The sequence below is a fragment of the Myotis daubentonii genome, chromosome 13 (genome assembly GCF_963259705.1).
Source record: "Myotis daubentonii chromosome 13, mMyoDau2.1, whole genome shotgun sequence".
In the NCBI taxonomy this organism is placed as follows: domain Eukaryota; kingdom Metazoa; phylum Chordata; class Mammalia; order Chiroptera; family Vespertilionidae; genus Myotis; species Myotis daubentonii.
Window position 1 is genome coordinate 43,500,601 of NC_081852.1, and position 19,106 is coordinate 43,519,706.

Consider the following 19,106-nt stretch of genomic DNA (forward strand, 5'->3'; position numbering starts at 1 on the left):
AATAGAACGGCCACATTCTTGGCATATCGGTGCTCAGAGAACCTAGGAATTCTGAGGTCATGAGCTCAGATGAGCATACCAGCGTGGGTATTGGGAGCTTGTGGCTTCTGGGTCATATGTGACTAAGGCTGGGTGGAGAATGTCTCCAGACATTTTTTGCAGGCATGTGACCATGCCCTTACCACACAATGGAACCATTTCTTTTGTTGCAGCTTCATGATTCAGTATTTCTGATGAGAAGATGGGTCACTTCCACAGTTGTATGGGCCACGGAGAAGAAGGTGATCTGGGATCCACCCCTGACAGGGACCTATTTAGAGAAGGTCACCTCTGGGGATAGAGCCCTGGAGTACTTCAAGCCAAGACTTGGTTTTACCAGGAATTGGGTTAAGGCAGCGGTTCTCAACCTGTGGGTCGCGACCCCTTTAGCGGTCGAACGACCCTTTCACAGGGGTCGCCTAAGACCATCCTGCATATCAGATATTTACATTACGATTCATAACAGTAGCAACATGACAGTTATGAAGTAGCAACGAAAATAATGTTATGGTTGGGTCACAACATGAGGAACTGTATTTAAAGGGCCAGAAGGTTGAGAACCACTGGGTTAAGGTCTTTTTCTGAGGAGTACAGAGGGAACTTTCACACTCAGATGAAAAACAACAGTGTGACTTTTGAGTCAGCTCTGTGTTTGTCTTTTATAAATGATCCTGGTCATTCTAAACTTTTTTTTTTAAGTGCCCTTCTGCTTAGGACATTACACACAGCAACTTACAGCCCCCTTCTCTGAACTTACAACCGGAACAGGCCAAAAATAGCAGAGTTCTGCCGGCAAAGGGTACATTATTGAAACACTGGAAACAAACAAAAATAACAAGCAAGCAAACAAAATACCATTCCTGCACATTAGAATTAAAGGTCAGTATCGTATTAGTCAGCCAGGGCTGCCATAACAAAATACCGCAGACGGTGTGGCTTAGCAACAAACATTTATTTCCTCACAGTTGCGGAGGCCGGGAAACCCAGGATCAAGGTGCCAACCCATTTGGTGTCTGGTGAGCGTCCTCTTCCTGGCTTGCAGATGGCCACATGCTCACTGTGTCCTCACATGGTAGAGAAAGAGAGAGCTCTCCGGTGTCTCGTCTTATAAGGACACGAATCCTGTCAGGGCTCCACTCTGTGGACACTCATTCATCCTTACTTTCTTAACCCAAATACAGACACTCTGGAGGTTAGAGCTTCAACGTATGAATTTGGGGAAATAATTCAATTCATAGCAAGTATAAACTCATGGTTTTTAATATATAGGTAAGCAGTAGATATAAAAATAAATCTAGCTAGAAATATAAGTATGTTTGTATGTGCAAATGTTTTCATGTCTGTGTATACACAAGAACACACACACATACACATGTCCCAGTTGTGTCTGCTGAGAGGACCCAGAAGCAGTGGCACTCCAAAAGGCTTAGCCCATGTAGCGCCCAGATATTGATTTCTCAGTGCCATTCTCCACAGAAGGAGTCATGGCTCCTTGGAGAAATCATCGACTCTCCCACTGGGGTTGAGGAAGTTCAAGAAGTTCCTAGAACATTTTGTGCTGGAAAGTAGGGAAGTACGCAGAGAATGATAGAGATGTGTCAAAGTTTATTAGGACTCCCATTAGTCAACTGCAGAGCATCGAAATAAAATATGACAATAACATGTTACAACCCAATGAGTAAATTAAGAATACCTAAATCGCCTAACCGGTTTGGCTCAGTGGATAGAGCGCCGGGCTGAGGACTGAAAGGTCCCGGGTTCGATTCCGATCAAGGGCATGTGCCTTGGTTGTGGGCACATCCTCAGTGGGGTGTGTGTAGTAGGCAGCTGATCGATGTTTCTCATTGATGTTTCTAACTCTCTATCCCTCTCCCTTCTTCTCTGTAAAAAGTCAATAAAATGTATTTTTTTAAAAAAAAGAATACCTCAGTCAAAAGTAATATAAATAAATGAATAAATAAGTAAACAGAGGAGACAAGAAAGGCCTTCCTGTTAGTGGAATGCCAACTAATAAATGTAGAAGAAATGAGGCAGGTAGGAAACCATTAGTGACTACTAAAACAGCTTTGTGGCCATTATAAAACAGGAACTGTGGTAGTTTTGCATATTTTTTTTCTCTGTTTGTTATGTATACATGGCATTTTTGTACATATTAAACGTTTTTTTTTCTCTCTCTCTCTTCCCGTTTTCGTTTTATATGTAAGTTGTTGGAAGTTCATGTTTCAATTTTGTTTTTAGGTAACAGTATAACCCATGGGACTATGACAATCTGAGAAGTATTTAATAATGAGTGTTGGGACTGTGTATCTCCTCACTTTGGAGAGAGGGTGAGAACTTCTTTCCTTGTAAGAAAGATAGCTGTAACTCATTAGGTGGAGATGTGGAGTTGTTTCATTGTTGTATGGAAGTCTAAGTGTATACAGAAGGTTGCATATGGAAGTTGAGTCTCCAAAGGGGTGGACTGTGCCATTCTCTCTTTGATACTGCCTGCACTGCAGCAGTCCTGGCACTATTTCTCCTTTTCCAGCTGGCGCCCTGCTCAGCTTTGACGGTAGAGGGAGCTGGTAAAGCACTCTGGGAGGAGTGTCTCCCTTTGGTTCTGTGCTGCTCTCACCAGGCTCCTTCATGCTTCTCCAGTGCCCACTCCTGGAGCACATGCGGCTCGTCAGGTGCCAGCTCCTGCAGCGTGGGCAGCTTCTTCAGCACCCGGGTTCTATAGCACGTGGCAGCAGCAATACACCGTGGCTAGCAGCTTCCCTTGGCACCCCCTGGAGTGTCCCTGCACTAACCTTGGAGGTATAAGGACACGAATCCTGTCAGGTCAGGGCTCCACTCTGTGGACACTCTCATTTATCCTTCTGTATTTTTTAACCCAAATACAGACACTCTGGAAGTTAGAGCTTCAACATAGGAATTTTGGGGAAATATAATGTAATTCATAGCAAGTATAAACTCACGGTTTTTAATATATAGGTAAGCAGTAGATAGAAAAATAAATCTAGAAATATATGTATGTTTGTATGTGCAAATGTATTCATGTCTAAGTATACACAAGAACACATGACAATTTCCAGTTGTGTCTGCTGAGAGGGCCCAGAAGCAGTGGCACTCCAAAAGGCATAGCACAGCCCTGACCGGTTTGGCTCAGTGGATAGAGCATCAGCCTGCAGACTCAAGGGTCCCAGGTTCGATTCCGGTCAAGGGCATGTACCTTGGTTGTGGGCACATCCCCAGTAGGGGGTGTGCAGGAGGCAGCTGATCGATGTTCCTCTCTCATCGATGTTTCAAACTCTCTATCCCTCTCCCTTTCTCTCTGTGAAAAATCAACAAATATATTTAAAAAACACACACACACACAAACAAAAGGCATAGCACATTTAGCACCCAAATATTGATTTCTCAGTGCCATTCTCCACAGAAGGAATCATGGACCAGACCTCTTGATGGAAGGGGAATCAAAGAATTTGTAGCCATTACACAAACCAACAAAAGTGAAACTAGGATTCAGATCCTAGTAGTTAGTCTCCAAACCCTCCTTGCTTCATTATGATGCCCTTATAAGAAACAGAAATCTGTTTCAGTTAGCTCAAGTGAAGTGGAGGGAGGGGGCTTCTCTAAAGCAACAGTGAGTTCACAGAAATGAAGTCCAACGGAATAACATGGAATAAGTCATAGGCAGCTCTCATCATCTCTAGTCTCTGCATAATTGGCTGTGGTGGTTAATTTGTGTGTTAACTTGGCTGGGTCATGGGCGCTTGCCCAGATACATATGGTTAAACATTATTCTGTGTGTGTGTGTGTGTGTGCGTGTGTGTGTTTGGATGAGTTTAACATCTGAATTGGTAGACCAAGTAAAGCAAATTGCCTTCCCTAATGTGGGTGGGCCTCATCCAGTCAGGTGAAGACCTGGATAAAACAAAAAGGCTGATCCTCCCATGAGTAAGAGGAAATGCCTCCTACCTGACTGAGATGGGACATTGCTATTTTTTCCTGCCTTCGGGCTAAACTACACACCATTGACTCCCCTGGCTCTCCAGCTTGCTAACTACAGATCTTGGGACTTCTCAGCCTCCATAAATGCATGAGCCAATTTCTTGTAATAAATCTATTCTATCTATCATCTGTCTACCTACCTACCTACCTACCTACCTACCTACCTACCTATTCTGTTTCTCTGAAGAACCCAGACCCTTTTCTGCAGACCAGCTTCCTCTGTCTACCCAGAATTTCTACTCCTCACAAATTTGCCTAGTGCACTGGCTTTGGTTACCCAACACTAGCTCCATTCAGGAATTCCATCAGATTCCAGAAGAAGGAATCTGATAGGCCCAGCTGGGGTCAGCAGTGGAGGAGGAGTAAGGGCAGAGCCTTATAGTATCAATATACCATCTAGATCTAGAGCCACTACTCCCACAGGGGCTGCGAGCGGGGAGAAGGCCCCATGGGAGGGACAGGCCTTCCGAAGCATTTCAACTCCATTGAAGATTCTTGTTGCTTCTCTTGATCCCCGAATGCCATGATACTGGCTATTTTGGCATCTTCCTGATGGGTCAGGGCAAGTTCCTATTAAGTCTCTAGTGGCTTCTGTGACCTTTGATCTCTGAACTGTGACAGCAGTGTCCCACTCTACCTGTCTAGGTTGGGGAGGAGGTGTTTCCTGTCAGTAGAGAGAAAACGAGAGTTGGGGGAAATCTCCACGACTCGCCACATCTTTAAAAGGTCCCCGTGGTAATGGGAGTTTGGAAACCCAAGCGGTGGTGGAGGGGAGACCACATTTGCTTTTGCTGTGTGGTTTGAGTGGATAATGACTGGTAAAGAGTCTGTTGTGAGACTGAACTTTGGGGGAAAGTTCACTGTGAAAGCAGACTCAGGATTAGTCTAAGGCAGCTGTCTAGTGGTCTGGAGACCTAAATTTAGTTCCTAGCTCAGTCTGTCTGAATCTCATTTTCCTCAACTGTCAAGTGGAGATAATGAATTACCTATCTCACGAGGTTGTTGCAAGGGCTAAGAAGGTGATGCAGGTTAAACACCCAGCACAGAGCATTGTTTGATAGGGACCCTTGGCTCCAGCCTAGCCCTTGGGGTCTACTCCTCCTGCTTTAAAGCTCCAGCTGAGGGTGAGCTGGGGAATTAAAGGGAACACATTTCCCTTTTCTGGGGCCACTTGCATAGCAAGATGAGAAAGGGAAACAACATCAGGCTCTCCAAGTGCAGATCTTGAGGCCATAACAACCACACCCACTCTCATGGCCTCTTGTCTGGCCCCCTAACCACTGACTATCCCTACAAAATTGGGACCACTTTATTTTTTGTATTTTTATTTTGTTAATCCTCACTGGAGGATATTTTTCCATTGCCTTTTAGGGAGAGTGGAAGAGAGAGGGAAAGACAGAGAGAAACATTGATGTGAGAGAAACATTGATGTGAGAGAAGCACATTGATTGGTTGCCTCCTCCTGCATGAGCCCCAATCAGGGCCTGGGTTGGGGAGGAGCCTGCAACCAAGGTGCGTGCCCTTCACCGAAATCGAACCCAGGACCTTTTGGTCCGAAGGACGACGCTCTACCCACTGAGCCAAACCGTCGAGGGCGGGACCATTTTCTTTGTACCACTAAGATGCAATCCTCTGATGTCTTGCCTCCTGGACCAAGGCTTAAGTCCCATGTATATACAGTGATTAAAAGCCTGGATTCAGCAATCAAATATTTGCATTTCATTCTCCAATAGTTGTGTGCCATTAGATATAACCTCCTTGTGTCTTGGTTTCCTCATCTTAAAGTGGAGGTGGTTTTAATAACTCCTATCTCACAAGGCTATTGTGAAAAGCAAACGAAACAAGTGTGGAAAGTACCTAGCATGGGGCCAGGCCCATGGTGAGTGCTCTGCAAATGTTAGTTATTAGTATTGAGCCACTGCCACTTTTACCCAAGGCTGACTGGCAGAGTGGTGTGATTGGCTCAATCCATTCTGACACAGGTGAGGCCCCTCCTTCCCACCAGGAATGTGGTCTGTTGGGCCTGCACATCCCCATCACAGGTCCCAGCAGGAGGTAACCTCATGTCATGGGCAGCTGCTTAATAACATGGTCTCAGGGTCACCCACCGGTTGTTACTTAGTCTTATGGACCCAGCCTTGCCAGCCAGTGTGCAGGGTGGCTTCACATGAGGATAAGCCTCAGGAGGTACCTGTGGCTCCTGGCCAGCTTCCCCTGGGGAGTGAGGGCTGAGCTTTGCCAGAGTCGAATGCCTTCACCACTTGCCCAGGCCCATTGCATGGCCTTTGCCTTTGCCCAAAGGTGCTTTATGGCCCCGGCAAAGGCCAGGTATTCCTTGGGGACTGGATTAACAAGCACAAGAGCCATCCAAAGTCCCACCCAACTCCACCCAGGGGCCCCTATTCCCATAGCCTGGTGGGAGCCACCTTGGGAACAGGCGTGGAGGCATGAGCCACTTAGCCCACAGGTGAGAGGGCATGTGCTGGCCTGACTTATAGAGCCCCTTACCCTGTAGCCTCCGGGAACTTCCTGTCTGGGTGCTGTCCCAATGGTGTCACAGAGTGAGCACTGGATTGAGTCAGGAGACCTCAGTTAGAAACCTGGTGCTCACATCAACCAGCTGTGTGACCTTGAACAAGTCACTTACCTTCTCTGGGCCTCAGTACCCGTCCTCCATAAAATAAAAAGGCTGGAGAAAATTATTTTTAAGGCCTCTTACAGCTCAGGCACATAATTGTAGGTACATAGTAGGTGCCAGGTACATAGTAGGTATTCAGGAAATGCTAATTTAGAATTTTAGTAATAAAATTCACGGCAAGATTCTACAGGTGAAGGCACCCATCTTTCTCACTATGCATTTTGCCTCTGCTGTTAATTGATTTGTGTCAAGTGTTAAACACAAAACAGGTGTTAAATCAATGTGCGTTGAGTACATATATGCGGTATGTTTACAGTAGCCCAGAGGCTGAAGACAAAACAGAATGGACTGAACAGTAGTTGTTCCTTGCCCTCTGGACATCAGAGCTTCCAGTAGCCATCAAATATCACTGCTCCTTGTTCCCTTAGCCACCTAGGCCCTGCTTCCGCTCACACTGTTCCCTTCTTAGAACCCCTGTGAGGGTCTGGAATTTCACTGCTTACCAGCTAGATAAGCTAGTCTACTATTGTTTTATAAATGCTGACGGAAGACACAGGATTGCTGAGCCAGAGACAAAGGACCTACCACCTTGGCATAGCAAGCAGCATGAGCATCATTGTTCCCTCTCTTCCCCTTGTCCCCAAGTTTCATGGGAGAAGCACAGAGCGGTGCAAGTGAATGTGACACGTCCAGGGGGGCTTGCATCATAGCAGAGGAGGACCAAGCTTGGTACTCCCACCATTGTCCCCTTTTACCTAAACCATTTTTATAGTAAGCAGCAAGCAAGCCTGCTCTTTGTTTTAGAGGAATTGTTCCCTCATTCCTCAAAGTTGTTGGCCGCAAACACAACACTGAGAACTGGCTGGGGAGAGAGGCCTTGCATTCTTGGCACACCGGGTGATAATATCCAGGGATGCTCAGAATCCATGGTGGACCGCCTCACCCAATAACACCCATCCCCCCTCTCTGCTTGCCAAAACTCTGTCCATCTTCAAATGACACTTCATCCTTGCAGCTTTCCCCAGCCCTCCCATCACACATACATCCTCGTCCCTTTTGTACTTTCCGTGTGTCCACAGCGGTCTCTCCCCTGCCAGCGAAGTGCCGACCCTCACTCTGAGGGCAGGTGGTCCTCTTCCTGCATTCTTCAGCCAGGTGGTTTGCATCCACAGGTCCTCAGGCCGTATTTGTTGAGTTGGAGGCATCAAGATCTTTGTGCACGGCTACATTTTTGCAGAGAGTCTGCTGAACCACCCCTTGGAATGTCTTCAAGATTCCAGAGGCTAAAAATATCTCCCCAAAACCACGGCATTGATTTCCTTGTAAGGAGTGACTTGGCGGATGAGGCTGAAGGTCTAGGGCCCACCAGGTGGCGCCCAACCCTCAACTTTTCAAATGCTTTTTTTTTTTTTTTTTTTTAGAAGAGAAATGGTTCTTCTCTTTACATGTTTATTCAGTTAGGCTCCCCACTCACAGAGATAGTTTGTCATCAGTCCAGCACCCAGATTCGGCCCCCTAGTTGCCTGTTCTAGCCCCAGCCCTGCTCAAGATTGGCACCCTGAGGGCACTGAGGATGTCCCTCCAGGGGGGTTGCTGAGGGGAAAGCATTGACATTAGGGTCAGACGACCTAGGTTTGAGTCCCCACACTTACACTTACGGGTTGTGTTTCTTTGGGCAAATCGTGTAACATTCCTGGGTCCTGTAAAAGCAACTGAGAATAAAATATAGGAAAGTATATAAAAGAACCCAGGCTCGTGTTTAACAGTCACCCATCAGCTCTGTGAACATAGTCAGCTTCCTTAACCCTCCAACCCCTGGTTTCCCCACCAGCAAATCTAACAGTAGTAATTTTATAGGGCTGTTGTGAGAATCAGGTAGAACAATTAATATAAAGGGCTCATTATAGTGCCTAGTGTACAATAGACACTCAGTGGTCACATATATATTATTTGTCCTTAGCAGCACTTAACTTACTATCCACTTGCTGAAAGGATTTCACAGATGAGGAAACTGAGGCACAGAGAGGTCCCAGAACGAGGGAGTGATGAAGCAGTCTGCCTCCAGGGCCTCTACACCATGATGCCTCACACAGATATGTCTTACACATCACCATCTATTTATTTATAATGGGCATTCAGCCCTGGCCTGTGAGGCTCAGTTGGTTAGAGTGGCGTCCTGATACACCAAGGTTGTGGATTTGATCCCCGGTCAGGGCACATTCAAGAAACAACCAATGACTGCATAAATAAGTGGAACAACACACCTATGTCTCTCTCTCTCCAATCAATAAATAAAATTTAAAAGTAAATAAAATATGCATTCAGAGCTTGGTCAGTACCTACAGGCGGGGCTGTGTTGGCAGGGAGAGGCATTCGTCCCTGAGAAGCCACACACTTTTTCTCCCCTAAGGGAGCCAGGCTCCTGAAAGAGGGACCCGCTCGGCCAGGCCAGATGTCCTGGACGCACTCCAGGAGATGAGAGACTAGTTCTGCAGAATAGGATTAGCTGGGATTCTGATGCATGCGCAGTCCCCAGGGTAAGAGGGCCTCTCAGGTCCATTGCTGTCTCTGCAGCCACTCAGCCACCCACTTCACTGACTTCTACGGAGTCTCTCATATGCCAGGCGCAGGCAAAGCTGGAAAGGTGTGATAGCCAATGCTTACGATGTAGCCCACTCAGAACTACTGCAGAGGGGTGCTCCAAGGGCGGGGGACGGGGGGCTCAGGAGAACCAGCAATCAACAGTTTGGGAGGCTGGGCCAATGGGAGGGGCATTTACACTGGCACTGAAGGATAGGCAGGAGTGTGCCAGGCAAGTGGGGTCTGGGAATGAAGGGCATTCTGAGCTCATTTGGGAAACTAAAGACGTTGGATAGGGTTGACATGCTGGGTGGGATCCTGGGTAGAGAAAGGAAGTGAAAAATCAGGAAATTGGAAGTCAGTTGGGGCGAAATTACGAAATATGCCCACAGAAGAGAAAAAGCCCTAGCCTGTGGTCTGTGGGGGAAGCAGTGCAATAAACAACCAGGTCCGTGTTTTAGACCTGGCGTGCAAAGGTTGGATAAAAGGAGAGAGAAGAGAGACCTGCTGCAGCGAGCAGGTTTGTGGTCTTAACTCCTCTAGGCTTCGTTTTCCCCTCAGTAAATGAGGAAACCCATTTGTGCCTCAGTTTCCTCATCTGTGAAATCCTTTCAGCAAATGGGTATTAAGTACCTATTAAGTGCTGAGCCTGTTTTGAGGCTCAAATGAGAATATATGTAAAGCATACTAATAACAATAATGTAAAGTACCAGTCGTTCTCATCACAGGCCATTTTGTCTAGTAGTTCAGCAAAAACACACTTAGGGTCCAGCCGGTGTGGCTCAGTGGTTGAGCATCGACTTCTGAACCAGGAGGTTATAGTTCAGTTCCTGGTCAGGGCACATGCCCAGGTTGTGGGCTTGATTTCCAGTAGGGGGTGTGCAGGAGGCAGCCAATCAGGGATTCTCTCTGATGATTGATGTTTCTATATCTCTCTCCCTCTCCTTTCCTCTCTGAAATCAATAAAAATGTGTTTTTGTTTTTGTAAGTTAAAAAAAAGCAACACAAGAGCCTAGGCTGGGCTGCTTTGGCTCACTGGGAAGTCAGAGAAAAGGGGCCTTGGAAATAAGTTCAGGGGTTTAGCCTGGGATGAGCTGCCCACTTCTCCCCTGGTTGCAAGTCTCAGCTTTAGGAGATGGTGCCTGTGGGGGAGAGGAGGGAAGGAATGGCAGGGGCATACTCCCCGGGGTGGGGGAGGTGGGGGGTGGGGGGAGAGTCCGGGCTGGGTCCTTTGTGTTGAGAATATTGCTCTCTCTTGCAGGTGGGAGTTTTAGGGGAGGTCTCAGGGAAGGGTCTCAATAGCATAGTCATCAGCTTTCCAGGTGTACTCTTTCAGGGTCCTGGTGTCCACTGATTGGTGGGGCCCGGGTAGGGGCTCATTAGTCAATGCGGCTGGTCCTAAGGCAGCCATGGCTTGCTTCACTTGTCTAGTTTTGCTGCTTTTCTGGGCCTGGAGCGGAGATACAACCGAGGCCTAGATGTTATCTTTAGGGAGGAAAAGGTCGGGGGTCTAAACTGCATGCGCAGGGATGTGCTAGGGCAGGAAAGTTACACGGGAGGGGGGGGGGGTATTTTCCCAGTTTTGCCCTTTGCTAGGCACCCGGTGCTTTCTGCCCTGGTGACCTTCTGAACCTGGCCCATCCTCCCTGCTCTGCTCATGTCTCACTGTCTGTAACAACGAGACTTGGCTGGTGGCATGCGGGAGGGTCCGTGGGGCCTCGGGTGGGTGGTGCCCCTTTCTCTGACATGGAGAACGTGGAGGGCTGGGGTAGGTTTGAGGGAGGCACCGGCAGGATACTCCTGATGACCCGGTGAGAACAGATGTCAGCTCGAGATGAGCACTGCTCTCCTCCAGCGCCAAGGAAGGGCCGGGAGGCCTCGGTGGCCGCTAAAACAGGAGGAAGGAGAAAGAACGGCGCCCAGCCAGGCGCTGGAGGAAAACTCCAGAAAACAGCTTTGCCCTCCAAGGCTGGCCGGGAGCCGCGAGGCAGGGCGGCGGGATGTGGCAAACTTCGCGCAAGCTGGATGTGGCTGAGGGCCCGCGGTCGGCTGGGGGGTGCGGGTGCCTCCCGCCCAGCCCCGGGGACTCAGGATTCCGAGCTGCGAGTCCGGCGCCTGCGGGAAAGGGTGGCCCCAGGGTGGTGAGCGAGGCCGAAAGAGATGGCAGGAAGCCGGGAGGAGCGATTGGGGGTGGAGACCGGGGAGGAGAAGGGAAAGGCGGGTAGGAGGGGTGGAGAGAGGCCGAGAGAATGAGAGGAGGGCTGAGGGGAGGAGAGAGGGGAGGAAGGGTGGGAGCAGGAGAAACAGCCGAGGACTAGGAGCGAGCGAGGAGGCCGCGGCAGGCGCAGCGGGCACGTCGGCCGGGCCTCCCGCGTGAACCAGGCGCCGCCATTCCGCTCCTCGGGGCGCCGCCGCCGCCGCCGCCGCGCTCGGGGGCCATGCTCCCGCCGCCCCCGCGCCAGCCGCCGCCCCAGGCGCGCACGGCCCGCAGCTCGGTGCGCCTGCAGCGGGCCTTCCTGCGCGGGCCGCTGGGCGTGCTGCGGGTGCTGCAGCTGCTGGCCGGCGCCGCCTTCTGGATCACCATCGCCACCAGCAGGTACCAGGGGCCCGTGCACTTCGCGCTCTTCGTGTCCGTGCTCTTCTGGCTGCTGACCCTGGGCCTCTACTTTCTCACGCTGCTGGGCAAGCACGAGCTGGTGCCCGTGCTGGGCTCGCGCTGGCTCGTGGTCAACGTGGCGCACGACCTGCTGGCGGCTGCGCTCTACGGCGCCGCGACAGCCATCATGATCGACCAGACGCAGAGGCACAGCTACTGCAACCTCAAGAATTACCAGATGCCCTGCGCCTACCACGCCTTCCTGGGCGCCGCCGTCTGCGGGGGCCTCTGCCTGGGCCTCTACCTGCTGTCGGCGCTCTACAGCTGCTGCCGCCGCTACCAGGGCGAGCAGGAGGTGGCGTGAGACGCCCCCCGCGGGCGGGGGACCCTGAGGACACCAGCGCCCCAGCCCTTCCTGCCGCCCGCGCCTGTGCGCCCTGGCACCCTCCCTCGCGCTGCGTCCCCGCCACCGCCCGCGCCCAGGCACCGAACACCCAGGCATCCGGACACCCAGACAGACACCCAGACACGCAGTTCCCACCCGACGGCAGCACCACCGCCCAGAGCCCGGACCGCTGCATGGGATGCGCAGTCTCCAGGGGCCCGAGCAGGGCGACAGCCGCAGGGCGGACGCGCATTCCCATACCCCTCCCGAGGCCAGACCTCGCGGTTCCTCTTCCCCTTCCCGCTGACAGCGAGACGTAGACAGGCGCCGCGTAGATCCGGTGGAGCCTCCCAAATTGTTGCCAGTCATCTGGCGGCGCCCCTGCCCCCTTCCTGCCGCCCCGCGCTGGGAAGAGCACCCCCTTTCCCCGGGCCCTCTGCCAGCCCGAGTGCTGGGAAAGGCAGGCATGTAGCCAGCCGCGGGCAGAGCTGGAGACAGGCCGCCACTGGTCCCAGGAGGAGCGACGAGTCTGGTTTTAGTTCGGGATTTTTCGGGCATCCTGCACGGTCCTACCCGGCCCATCGCTCGGTGCTTTGATGTCTTGGGGTGGGGCCTAGCTCCAAAGGTGAGGATGGATGGTCAGGGCCTGTGGGCTGTCTTCTTGCCTCTGTCTGTTCGCCTTTGTCCCATCGGTTCATGGAGGCCAGACCCAAACGCAGACTAGCTTTCCCAGCCTGACTCACAGGCCTCTGCTCCACTCCCACCTCCCAATATCTTTTTGCATTAGGGACCCCACAGGACCGCCAGGGAATGTTAGGGCGAGCTCCATTCCGTTTTACAGACCTAGAGCTTGCTTGTAAGAAAAGCCAGAATAACATTAGAACCTTGTCTCCCAATCCCCTTCCAGCGCTGTTTGCATGAAAACAGTAGTGTTCCCTGGGATCCTGGCTCAGGAGTTACCCTCTAAAAGAGGGTTTCCAGGCTAAATGGGTTTGTCAAAGGTGCTATCCCCCCTTCTCGGAGAGTCACTGGCACATCCAAGGCTCTGAGAAGTCCTGCCGTAAAACCAGGCAATAAGAAGTGTTTCTTGCCCCTGGGCCTGGATCAGATTTTGCCACCTAAGGTTCCCCTGCAGTCTTGGCTTTCATTTCTTCCTAGGGGGCCCAACCCATTGGTCTTTCTGAAGACTTGGGGTGTCCCCTCTTTCCCAGGACTTTCTCTAGCAGAGGGAGGGCCCAGCCCGTGAGGGAAAATAACTGCTCCTTGACAGGCCAGGGAGAGGCCTGGGACCTGGTGGATCTGAACATTCCTTTACATCGTTTGGGAAATGAAGCCAAAGTTACCCAGATGGTTTCCCAGTCAAAGGGAATGACACCTGCAAGAGGTCCTGGCTCTGCCTGTGACAGCGGTCACACTCACCACCGAGAAAGGAAAGCTCTGGCGCTGGGGTGGACAGCTGGCCCAGCCTCAGGAAGGTACGACACTTCTTTGTTTCCTGGAGGGGTCATGGGCCTTTGAATAAAAACACAGAACTCCTCTTTTTCTAAAAGTTAGAGGGTTTTATTCGGAGAGCAAGTGGGAAGGGTGGCATGTCCAAAGATTTGTGATAATTCAAACTTTTTGCTAAATCCTTCAAAGGTCTTCTCTTTGGGAAAAAAAAAATGCTGCTCTCTGGATTAGCAACTAGAATAGGGAAGGCCAGAGTGTGTCTTTATGAGCGTGTTTGTAAGGTTTAGGTGGAGAGGCATTAGATTTCTCTGTTGTAGTTGTGAGGATCTGGGTGGGAGGGCACTTATGTAAGCTTTACTTGGTCACCATAGCATTTATCTAGCCCTCTGTGCCTGGCACTGCTCAAAGCACTACACGTACAGGCAGCCCTGGGTTCCTACGGCACGATGTAACTCGATTTTCACCATAAGCCGGAACCCATCTACATAAGCACCTACGTCACTCACACGGAGCACATACACAGCAGTAATGAAGTGAAACAGTAAAAAATAAATTTTTTAAAAAATATATTTTATTGATTTTTTACAGAGAGGAAGGGAGAGGGATAGAGAGTTAGAAACATCGATGAGAGAGAAACATCGATCAGCTGCCTCCTGCACATCTCCTACTGGGGATGTGCCCGCAACCAAGGTACATGCCCTTGACCGGAATCGAACCCGGTACCTTTCAGTCCACAGGCCGACGCTCCATCCACTGAGCCAAACCAGTTAGGGCAGTAAAAAAAATTTAAAAAAAAGATAACAATTCCTGACCTTTACTTGTGGTAAATAAGTAATAAGCCCTGACCAGTTTGGCTCAGTGGATAGAGCGTCGGCCTGCGGACTGAAGGGTCCCGGGTTCGATTCTGGTCAAGGGCATGTACCTCGGTTGCCGGCACATCCCCAGTAGGGGGTGTGCAGGCAGCTGATCGATGTTTCTCTCTCATTGATGTTTCTAACTCTCTATCTCTCTCCCTTTCTCTCTGTAAAAAAATCAATAAAATATATTAAAAAAATAAGTAATAAAAACATAAAGTACATATGTACATACGTTGAAATGACGGAACTTTTTTTTTTTATAAATAAATGGGAGATGGAGACATAACCACGAAACGACGTAAGGTAAGTCGAGTCCGACGTAACCCGAGGACTGCCTATGTTCATTTCATCCTCTCAACAACCCTATTGAAGAGGGTTCTATTATTATTTCCTTACTAGAGGCCCAGTGCACGAAATCTGTGCATGGGTAGGGTCCCTAGCAGCTGGCAGCTGGCAGCTGGGGCCTCCCTTCCCCAGCTGCCGGCTGCTGGCCTGGCCTGCCTTCGTTCCGTGCTGCCCCCTGGTGGTCAGTGCACGTCATAGCGAGTGGTTGAACTCCTAGTTGGTTGAACTCCCAAGGGGACACTTTGCATATTAGGCATATATATATATATATATATATATATATATTCCATATAAGGAAAATGAGTCCCAGAGAGTTTGAGTAACTTTCCCAGAGCCTCCTAGGTGGAGCTAGGATTTGAACGCTGGCAGTTTGGCCTCTTCACGACCAGGCTTATGCTGCGTATAGTAAGGGGTCAATACATGTTAGATGCTGTTCACGTGGTTATTTTAAAAATCACTTAAATTGTGATAAAACATACATAACAAAATTAACCATTTTTGAGTGGACAGTTCTGTGACACTAAGTACATCCACATTGTTGTCAACCTTAGCAACCATCCATATCCGGAACTTTGTCTTGTAAAACTAAACTCTGTTCCTATTCAAATTGGTTATCTTTGTTTTCTGTCCTCTGGGAAAGCCCAGACCACTGAGCCCTTCAGTGTCTCAGTTAGGCCGCATGCTGCTGCCACACTCCGGGCAGGGTCACTGGTCCCTCAGCTCCCACCACTGGTGCCAGCCAGAGCCTGGGGGGGCTGGGGGGGGGGGGCTTCACTGGGATACTTGGGAGTGCCTCGGAGACCCAGTGACGTTGGTTCTTCTGTTGCAGGTTTCTGTGTTGCAGGAGCCATGGAGATTCCCAGGGATCCGGGCCTGTGTCAACACAGGGTTTCACAGCTGGGGAGGGAAGGACCTCTGCCCAGCAGCTTTCTGTCAGCACCATCCAGTGGAAAAAACCAAGATGGGTGAAGATTCATTTCGCCTCAACATAAGAGCAACCCTGAGTGCTGTGACTTGGGCACAATATTCCAAACATCTGGAACTGAGCCGTGTGCCTCTGTACCCTAAGCAGCGGGTTTTGGCTCCAGCGTTTGTTCCTTTTGTCTTTTCTTAGACCACCATCTAAGCTGCATCCTCCGCTCAGATCCAGACCCCTGAGGATGCTTTCTTAGTCCCCCCAGCCCATGGTGCTCGGTCTGTGGTCCAGTGACCTTACTCAGGAGCAGATTTCTCCTTGGCCTTCATGGTACCTTATCCACCCAGATGTGCCTGAAATATGTCAATGCTCACTGGCTCTTGTAGATGTGCCTTGTGCTTGGCCTCCCACTGCTTCTCCAGATGTGAGAAGGGTGTGTAATATGGCCCCACCCCCTCCCCTCCCCCTTGAGGCCCTGTGCCATAGGAATGGCCACTTGATCTGGCCCAGAATGTTTGGATACTGGAGGCCGTCTCTGGCTTCTCTCTCTGGACTCCAGGACTCAATCTAGCCCAAGACCACTGTGGGCTGCTCCCAGCCCAAAGCCTAGGACCACTTGCAGACCCAGGAGAGGATTTTTCCAGCGTTCTACAATGGTCAAAAGAAAGGGTGGAAATGGGAGGGCTGAGGGCTGGTAGGGAGAAGGGACCAATGTGCCTCATTTAAGAGTCCAGTGGTGATTCCTAATATGCTTTTATGAATAAAGTTTGGTTTGTCTGATCTTGTGTGTGTGTCTTCTCTCCTGGACCCCAGCAGTAACCCTCTGTGCCAGGCCTCCTGCCTCCCTCCACGTTCTCATTATGCCACACGGCCCTGTTGTCTGCCCTCCTGGGTTCCCTCTCCTGGGCAGGAAAGAAAAATGAGTTCACAAATTCTCAGTGCATCTGGGGTAAGGCACAGGAACCAGAGCGAGGAAAACTGCCAGTGTCTGTCCCTGACGGAAGCCAGAGGGAATTCTAGGGACCTTTCCCAGCTCTCAATAGGCTCTCTGATTAGGAAGCTTCATCGCCTGTGGGTAGACACAGAATGGCCATGGTCATGGAGCCAGAAGGATCCTGTTGTGTAACCCCCTCATTTTACAGAAGGGGAGATGAACCCCAGGATGGGGTGGCAACTTGCCTTAAGTCACAGAGTTGAGTAGGGGTCGAATGGGATCTCTTGGAGCCCAGGCTCTGGTTCTTTTGTGCAGAGCACTGTGCCTGCTCTGGTGTTGGCTCCTGGACACGCCCTACCTCTTTCCCCCCTGCTTCTAGCCACAGCTTGCTGACTCAGATGCCCTGGAAAGGGTGGGAGGGCAGTTAACAGGCTTCCTTGCTGGCTCTTCCCTCCTGTGCCCTGGGCCTGAAGTCTGCAGCCAGGACACAGGATTCTACTGACAGAGTTCAAAACACATTGAATAGCTCCAGGCAGGGATTTAATGCTGTGTGTGCTCCACACCCACTCTTTCAAAGCACCCTCCCAACATACAACACACACACACACACACACACACCCTCCTCTTTGTGGTCTGGGCTTCCAGGGTGGAGGAAAATACCACCAGCTCCCAAGGATCCTTCCTCACTCCTTTTTTCTCTCTGTGCCTATTTATGGATTTCACTCCCATGAAAAGTGGCCTCCCTCTCTGCAAAGGCTGTTAAGGTCTCTGCTCTATTTTGTCTCGGTGAAATATTTTGCAATTGAAAATGTGCTTCTACTTGCAGTACCTTATATGATCTTGTCAACGGCCTTAGAAATCGGCACTGATGCTCCTTTCAGTAGGGAAAGTGGAGCCCCATGGGGAGAAGGGCCTTATGCATGGTCACACAAGCAGCGGCAGGACCGGGGCTGGAAGGTAGATGTTCTCACCTCCAGCTGCCGGCTGCTAAGCCCTGTGGTCCCCTGGCAGGCGCTGACATTTAGGTGGAGTTTGTTTTTCCCACCTGGAGAGCAGGTGTTCAGGAATGGTTAATCTGACATTTCCTGTTTAATGCTGGGGCACATTGAAATAGGATACTCCTCCTCAGGGACCTCATTGAGCCCGTTTGAGTCTGAGGAATACAAGGGATTTGCTCATTTATGTCCATTACTTTTCCTGCTTTTCTAGGCATGGGAGTGGGATCATTGATGGTGAGGAAGGAGGGTTAAAACATTAATATTTTCAGGGCTATAAAGAAGGAGTAGGGATATAAGAGAGAAAGGTCTGATTAACCCTATGTTTTTATCATTTTGTTTGTTATGGAAGTGATATGTAAAATAAATACCAGTCTATACCCAGTATAATATAATAGCAATATATACCCATTAAAAAGTTAAACTGTCCAGAAGTATACAAGTAAAAAGACAAGACACTTGATCATCCTAATCTCATGCCCTGGAGATAAACCACTGTTAACTATTAACTCTCCTTCCTTAATTTTTTTTAAAAAATATATTTTATTGATTTTTTTACAGAGAGGAAGGGAGAGAGATAGAGAGTTAGAAACATCGATGAGAGAGAAACATCGATCAGCTGCCTCCTGCACATCTCCCACAGGGGATGTGCCCTCAACCCAGGTACATGCCCTTGACCGGAATCGAACCTGGGACCCCCTAGTCCGCAGGCCGACGCTCTATCCACTGAGCCAAACCGGTTTCGGCAATTTTTATAACTAATCAAATGCACACACATTTCCCTATGTTCATTCAGATTCTTCTACAATTTTCTCTTATGACAAATCATAGTTCTAACCCTTTGGACGTGTGTGATAAATACAATAATATACTTTACCCTTTCTAAATGTCCATATGAATAGTCAGGGACTGTAGGGATTTTGTGGCCTTTCTGGAACCATTCTAACTTTCTCACTTTGGTTAACTTCCTTGGCTGCTTCCGATAGGAATCAGAGTTAAACCCTTAAAATGCGAGCCCTTTTATACCGACGAGGCATAGCGGCTTCGGAGGTGAAGTGGCTTGCCCAGGTCGGTGCTCTTCGTACCCCCCACAGCCAAGAGTAGAGAGGAAGGGAGGGAGCCTGGGTAGCAGGAGGGCGTGAGCCACCACACCCACCTCATCAGCCTGTGGAAGTGACAGCCTGGCTCCTACTCTGAAGGCCCCTTTGTTCACCCTGTTCCTTGATCCTTCCTTTGAACTGGGTGGCTGTTTGGGATCTTGCAGGCACCAAGGCTGAGAAGTTCCTTCCCCAGCACCGAGGTGAGGGGAGGCAAGTCCCTCTGGCTTCATACCTGCCTCTCCCTAGGGCGGGATGCTGGTTCTCCCTACTGCTATCGTC

General features: G+C 50.0%; 1 protein-coding gene and 1 long non-coding RNA gene across 2 annotated transcripts in view; one reads left to right on the forward strand and one right to left on the reverse strand.

The window, feature by feature from the left end:
* The window catches only part of LOC132214212 (uncharacterized), a 377,066-nt gene that overhangs the window by 14,489 nt on the left and 343,471 nt on the right, over window positions 1–19,106 (reverse strand). The window lies entirely within an intron of this gene.
* Window positions 11,504–16,579, forward strand: MARVELD1 (MARVEL domain containing 1). Its single transcript, XM_059661000.1, has 2 exons — window positions 11,504–13,706; window positions 15,712–16,579. Exon 1 carries the CDS (start codon window positions 11,689–11,691, stop codon window positions 12,208–12,210), a length of 522 nt encoding a protein of 173 aa, XP_059516983.1. The 5' UTR covers window positions 11,504–11,688; the 3' UTR covers window positions 12,211–13,706; window positions 15,712–16,579.